This window comes from Trematomus bernacchii, unplaced genomic scaffold (assembly GCF_902827165.1).
Source record: "Trematomus bernacchii unplaced genomic scaffold, fTreBer1.1, whole genome shotgun sequence".
Classification (NCBI taxonomy): Eukaryota; Metazoa; Chordata; class Actinopteri; order Perciformes; family Nototheniidae; genus Trematomus; species Trematomus bernacchii.
Genome location: NW_022987739.1, coordinates 1648887 through 1655544, shown reverse-complemented (window position 1 = coordinate 1655544; position 6658 = coordinate 1648887). Strand labels below are relative to the sequence as shown.

Genomic DNA, 6658 nt, shown 5'->3' with positions numbered 1-6658 from the left:
TTAAACTGCAATTCAAATCTTGAATTGCATTTCAGATTAAATTCAATGGTAACTAGTCTTAACATTTAGGGGGCTTGAAAACACAATTGTGTCAAGGGTATAATTTAGTGTGTATTAATTAATTCACCCAATATAATGCATTGTTAATGAGCTTTAAAGGCGCAGGTAGGCATGTTATTTTCAGTAATTCTGAGTTAGCTTAGCTAGCTGTCTGCCATTGTTGTAGAAAGTACAATAGAAATGAAATGTCTACTCAAACAGAGGATCATTTTTCTTATGATTTGGTTGCAACAACATTGTTTCCAATGGCTAAACCTTTTTTCCCCAACAGTAATACGAATCAAAATCATCTCCTACATTTTTAAACCGTTCGTTTTTTATGTGTGTGTTTTCTCAGCAGCAGTCAAGTGTGCTTATCAGGAGTAATCTGCTCTTAACATTATTCAATGTATTTATACATATATGCGGTAAACCTCCGGCTCAGCTTAAAATCTATCAACAGAGCAATCAGAAGTGAACAAACCAATTCAATAAATCCAATGTTTTGACAGGAAAAACTATGCTGGCATGTTGTCAAATGTAATGCTTTTGGGGGTTTCCGACACCACCCCCCCCCCCCTGCCTGAAACGCCTCAATTGGACTCCTTTGTTTACATCCGTAAAATAGTGACATTACTATGTAACAACCACACTTCTATTGGCCAGCGCTCCAACACATTGTACGTGATAAGCTAAGTGGCGGGACATCTCTAAGTGGTTGACCAATCATAACAGAGCATGCCAGCTAACCACTCCGAGCAGACTGGGCTCTGGTTTCAGACATTAAAGCATGGAGACATGTCCCAGTAAAGACACTACATACTGATATGAACCTGATGTGCAGAATAGGGCCCCTTTTTTCCATCTGCCAGTCTTCATCGTGATTGAAACGCATTAAACTTAAAAAGGTGTAACGCTGATATAACCTCCTAATATGACTTCAGATATGTAAGCAGAGGTAAATAGATTACTGTTTATTGTTTTCCCCTCTGCATTTCCATTTTATTAAATGATAAGCCACATAAGCAATTGTTTCCAATAATACAAAACAGTACTCAATTTGAATCAACAATATTTCAGGTGTAAAAAACATTTGTGTCAGCAGTAAATCTTCATCTAGAATCAGAGCACATTGGACTCACCACTGCACGATATGAATCCACTGAAAGTCACCACTGACACTACTGAAGTATGTTAGTCATGCTATAACTGTACGAGCAGGCAACAGATCACTGACTTTCACACCAAAACAAAGCCGACCAGCAGTTTCACTGTAAATAACGAATATATAGAGAGAGCATATCAACAACAGTGCTACAAGGGAGCTACAATCACCAGGTGAGAGAAAGGCTCTTTGTGTTTGAGGCGCCTCAGTAATTTGCATCTCTGTGATGTCTCTGATTTATTTTCTGTCTGCTCTCATAATCCTCATAAGAGCTGCTTTTTACGTCAAAACACTCAATATTGTCTGCCTCGTTACCTTGTTTTCCTTATTTGACTCTTGACATTTCTACCTCTTCCCCCTTGGGCGTAATTAAAGTTGAAACAGGCGTAATTAAAATGCCTCTCATCATCACTGCTCACTCGCTGGTGCATAATTGGCTGACAATCGTAGAAACTAGTACATTATGTAGATATATATACAGTACAAATCCAACAAAAGCATTTTACAAAACATGTCGTACATAGAAAACATAGGACAAAATGTCATGCTAATCAAAACACACACACTTTCTCTCATTCTCACACACACATATACATCGTAAGGCTTTAGGGTTTCATAAAACTTTGAGCATTTCATGCAAACACCAGTATGTCAGTGACATGTGTGCCATGCAACTGTTACTACAGTGCTCTGTTATTCTCATATGAGACATTTAATACATTTACATGCACACAAGTACTGTATCTGCCAATACTGGGACTAAGGCAGCGGCACTGGTTGCATAAATGGCCGACTGTTAAATTCGCTTTACATGACAGACATGTTTAATTTGATTACACAGCAAGAAGTGTAGCTTTTTAATCAGCACATTTATTGTCCCATTGAGATCAAAATTATCCAACAACTGGAAATATGTGAAGTGCTTTAGAGAAAATGATTGGAGAGGCAGATTTAACTGAGGCTGCGTGACTGCCTGATAAAAAGGAAAGCAACTAAAGTAATCATCTTGGACTGTGAGTCTGTGCAGAATAAGACGGCGTTATGGAACCGGTCTGAATGCAGAGTGAAGACGAGGCGAGAGCTCGTTGCCTGGTTGCACGAGATTTAATCAAGGTGCCCACAATGAATGAGGCCTTCGAGACAGGTTGCAGTGGATCGTGCTCACAGGTTCCTCAAAAGGCTCCAAAGATCTCATCAGCCAAACTGAAATTGAAATGAGGGAACGTTTATCATATGTTCTTCCTTTCAGCTCCAGATTCCTCCAGCCTGTGTGAACTTATTTCTGGACAATGAGTTTTGAAAACCTACATTTTATAGAAAATACAAAGGGCGGTAAGAATATTTGAAATTAGCTAGTTTGTAAACGAGTCTTTGAATGTTGCACGGGTAGCAACCTTTTATTTGTATTTAGCTTGTAATAAAACTTGGGAGAAAAAACGGGTAAAACAATCCTGCGCAGGTTTGAAGAAAAATAAACGTAGTAGGTGCATTTGTTATTTTCAATTTGCAATCCTCATCCTATCATTGGTTGTTCAATGTTCTGCTAAATGAAAAACGTATCAATGCACCAACAGATGCTGTCAAGGAGACGATCGCTTCAAAGCAAACTAGGATGTAAACAATGCAGGATTTGAACTTATAAGTAAGTTACACCTCAAGGATTCACACAATTCATTTAAGTAAGAACAACTGACTTTAACGCTTTAGTCAAATAACAGGCAAAACCCAGACATTTCCTGGAACTCTTCTTCCCGTTAATATCTATACTGACAGATTGTTGCAATTAGGGCTTTGCATTATAATCATTTTTCAGATCTGCATGTAAATGTGTCTATTGTTTGTCTGACGCCCACCCATGCAGGAGGCGGGCCATGAGGACTGGGATCAAAGGTTCATTTGCACATCAGGATGTAGTGCCACTTCAAAGCTCTGATTCACAAAAGCATCTTTGTGCCGAACACGCCGTGCAGATAGTGTAAGCTTCACATCCTGTGCTGCTGTGGATTTACGTCCCATTAGAATGATAAAAACCATGAGGAACACAGGACAGCGATGGATGCACAGGGGTTGTGCAACCTTTGAACCAGTCAAGGGAGTGGGCTAGAGGGTTGTCCAGAAGAAGAAAAACATGCTTTCATCTGTGAAATTCATCTGCTGCTGTCGAGCCAGGCTGGGTTTAATGAGCAGAAGGAACCAGGGAAACGTCCAACACCATAAATCCTTACATCAAGAGTTTCCTTTGATGACTGGTGTAAAAAGAAAGTCTCTATTTCAATACTTCCTTCTTCATCGTAAAGTCCACTCTGTTTACATATAGTGGAATAAAAACAGTAGTATGAGTAGAAACCAGTGCAGACATCTAATTTATCGTTCAATCCGTGTGTCCCCCCCCCTCTGACCTCCAGGTGCTTTACACCCCGGAGAGCAGCTTGGTCAGGAGCACCTCTCGCTCCCCCAGCAGGTTGTCCCTCTTCAGACTCGTGCCTTTGTTCACCACCTTGAACTTCACCGACAGCTTCTTCACCTGCACGGCGCTGATGGAGTCAAAGAAGAAGTCCTCGTTGAACACCGGGTTGCGGCTGTTCTTGATGATGTTGCTCCTCTGCTTCTGCATCTTTCCCGGGTTCAGGTACACGGACACGCAGCAGTTGATGCTCTTGATGTCAAAGTGCTTGTCGTAGAGACTCTCCGCGGCCAGAACGCGGATCAGCAGGCGGGAGGTGCTGGCGTCGTAGTTGGCGCTGATCCTCATCGTCCCACCTTTGTGCAGGTTGACGGTGTGTTCCCGATGGTGGTCCGACAGCCCAGCCCCACCGAAGGACGGACCGTGGAGCCGCCGCTGGATGTTGGGGCTTGGTTCTGCCGAGCTGCACTCATCAGTGGAGAGGGAGCTGTGGCGAGCGAACGTCCGCTTGACCTTCACGACTTTGGCCTGGGTCTCCTGCGTGAAGATCTTGAGCAGCGAGGCCGAGCGGGAAAGCAACGGAGAGCTGAAGGGCGAGGACTCTGCGGAGGAGCAGGTGTCGCTCTCGCCTCCGCTGAAGTACCGGTACGGGTTCATGTGGGAGCTGTTGCAGTCGGCGGGGTTGAGATGGTTCCCCGCATCGCTGCTCCTCCCGTGGGTCCTCCTCTGGGTGTTCGGGGAGGAGATGGGGCTGCTGAGCTCGCAGTGGAAAAGCGACTCTTTACGGCGAGTGTGAGGGCTTTCCTTCAACGTTGCGAAACCGTACGGTGTTTGAGTCTTGGGAACGTAAGGCAGGGACATGGCGGTTTGCGACTGAGGGTCTGCGTTGGTGTCGCCAACATCGTCCGCGCTCTCGATCTGGATGATGTGACGGTTCGCGGCTCGCAGCAGGTTCTTGGTGTCGCCGGCGATCTTGGCCACCAGGCGGGGACTCCTCGGGCTGCTGATCTTCCTGCCGCCGCCGTTACTCTGCTCCAACGCTGCTGAAGGTTGAAGAGTCTCTTTGGGTTTCACTTGAAGAATCTCTGGCTCCGGGGCGCCGCTGACCAGCTTCGGAGGAATGAAGAAGTCCGGGATCTGGTCCGGGGTGAGGACGTTGCTGTAGGGGACGCCTTTCCTATCTGCGTTATCGCCCTGACGCAGCACGCTGGTCTCCACCGAGCCGCGGATCTTATCCAGAACCCACATGGTCCCACCGGACTGTGGGAGGTGTGGGTGTGTGGAGAGCAGTCAGGTGAGTCTGCAATTATAACACACAAAGGAGCGAGGGAGGGAGTAGAGGATCAGAGGGTTAATCCACAGGAAGCAGACGGATCAAAATAAAGGTGTTGCAGCTCTGACGATAATGCACGATATGATGAAAGTATTTGAGGGATTAAGACAGAATAAACAGGAAATATTGCAGCTGCAGCAAACTGAACTTGAAACGCTATTGACTCCAGATGCTGTGAAACTGAATCTTCAAAAAGGCTCTTTGATGATCTGATTTACTCAGCTTATTACATTTAAGGGATCTAACAGATACAGGCAGCGTTGTGAAGACTTTTAAGAGACAAATGATAGAAAACCAACCAGAATGCAACTGTTTTACAATATTAACTGAATATAAAAACAGTCGTAATTGATTTTAGACGGCAGAGTGGCTTTATTGATTGTTAGAGTGAATATAGAGCCAGTCTTGGAATAGATTAATACAAAACAAAAAAGGTTCTTTCCTATTTTTAAATCTTGATATTTGTAAATATCATTCTTCATTATCATGATTGTTAAACATTAAATAATGATGGTACCTTGTTCTTTTGCATGCATTTTATTCTTAAAACTAAGACAATTCAACGTCATGCCAGGCTTTCTGTTATACTTAAACAATATGAGATGGAGAGAAAAAATGCATCAGAAGAAATTACTTTATGGTCGATTCGAAATAATGAAATCACATTTATATTTATTAACTAGCCACAGAGTATATTCCCCCTTCTTTATATCATATTGATATATCAGTTTTAATCATAAAAGTTGGAGAAAACGTTCAATAAAAGTTACAGACGGATATTAAATTCAACAGGTGCCGGAGCATCTTCCTCCAATTACGCAACACTCCGTTTTCCAAAACCTCTAACACCCCGTGTCTCTGAGTAATCTGATCCAACTCACTGCTCCTGTCTGCAGAAATGTGTCAATAAAATACTCACAGAAGACACTAACTCGTCTTAGTCCACTCGCTCCGTGGCAACAGGTGTTTTCTCCACGGTAAGCTGTGCGCTGCGCGGCGCTGCTCTGCGCCTTCAGTCGGTCTCTGCTGCGGAGCTCCGGGCTTTATATCCGGCTCAGGCTGCAGCTGACCAATGAGATCAAACTGCGCTCCATCCAGGAGAAGTGGAAAAAAACACACTGGTTACATATCAGAGGAACCTAACAGGTTACATGTTTAACCTGCAGCCACAGATCCAGTCACAAAGTGAACCTGGGAAAAAGATTTACTGAAGTACATTTAGAGTTACTTATATTAGACTATTCTGTATCTCTTTCATGCATGGTTTTTATGAATCTGTTATTCCATTATGGTTATTTATTGTATTCCTTTCTGGTGTCTTATTATTAAGTGTTAATGATGATGTAAAGCACTTTGAATTGGCTATGTGTCTGAAAATGTGCTACATAAATAAACGTACCTTATACCTCACCTTAATATTGTATGTGTTGTGCTTCTTCTACACTTAAAGACAATATTGTACTTTTTGCTCCACTAAAATGATTTGACAGCTTTATTAACTTTACAGATTCAGCTCAAATAAAATATAAAATAATTAATAAATACAAGTTTACATAATTATAGGTTAAGACATCCAGCAGCAGTAAAAATATTTATTGAAATTAGCTTCACGACATATAAGACATAATGGACTAATAACCATATAATGTAACTGTATGATTTGAAGATGAAGGCAAGACAATCTTTACTTTGGTACTTGACCTGTATGTTGATACCA

General features: G+C 42.6%; 1 protein-coding gene across 1 annotated transcript; it reads right to left on the bottom strand.

The window, feature by feature from the left end:
* Positions 1-652: 652 nt before the first annotated feature.
* On the bottom strand, positions 653-5940 carry LOC117495254 (C2 calcium-dependent domain-containing protein 4C). Its single transcript, XM_034146404.1, has 2 exons — positions 5861-5940; positions 653-4908 (listed from the first exon to the last, which is right to left on the bottom strand). The coding sequence occupies exon 2, from the start codon at positions 4854-4856 to the stop codon at positions 3615-3617; it is 1242 nt and encodes a 413-aa protein (XP_034002295.1). The 5' UTR covers positions 4857-4908; positions 5861-5940; the 3' UTR covers positions 653-3614.
* Positions 5941-6658: the final 718 nt, after the last annotated feature.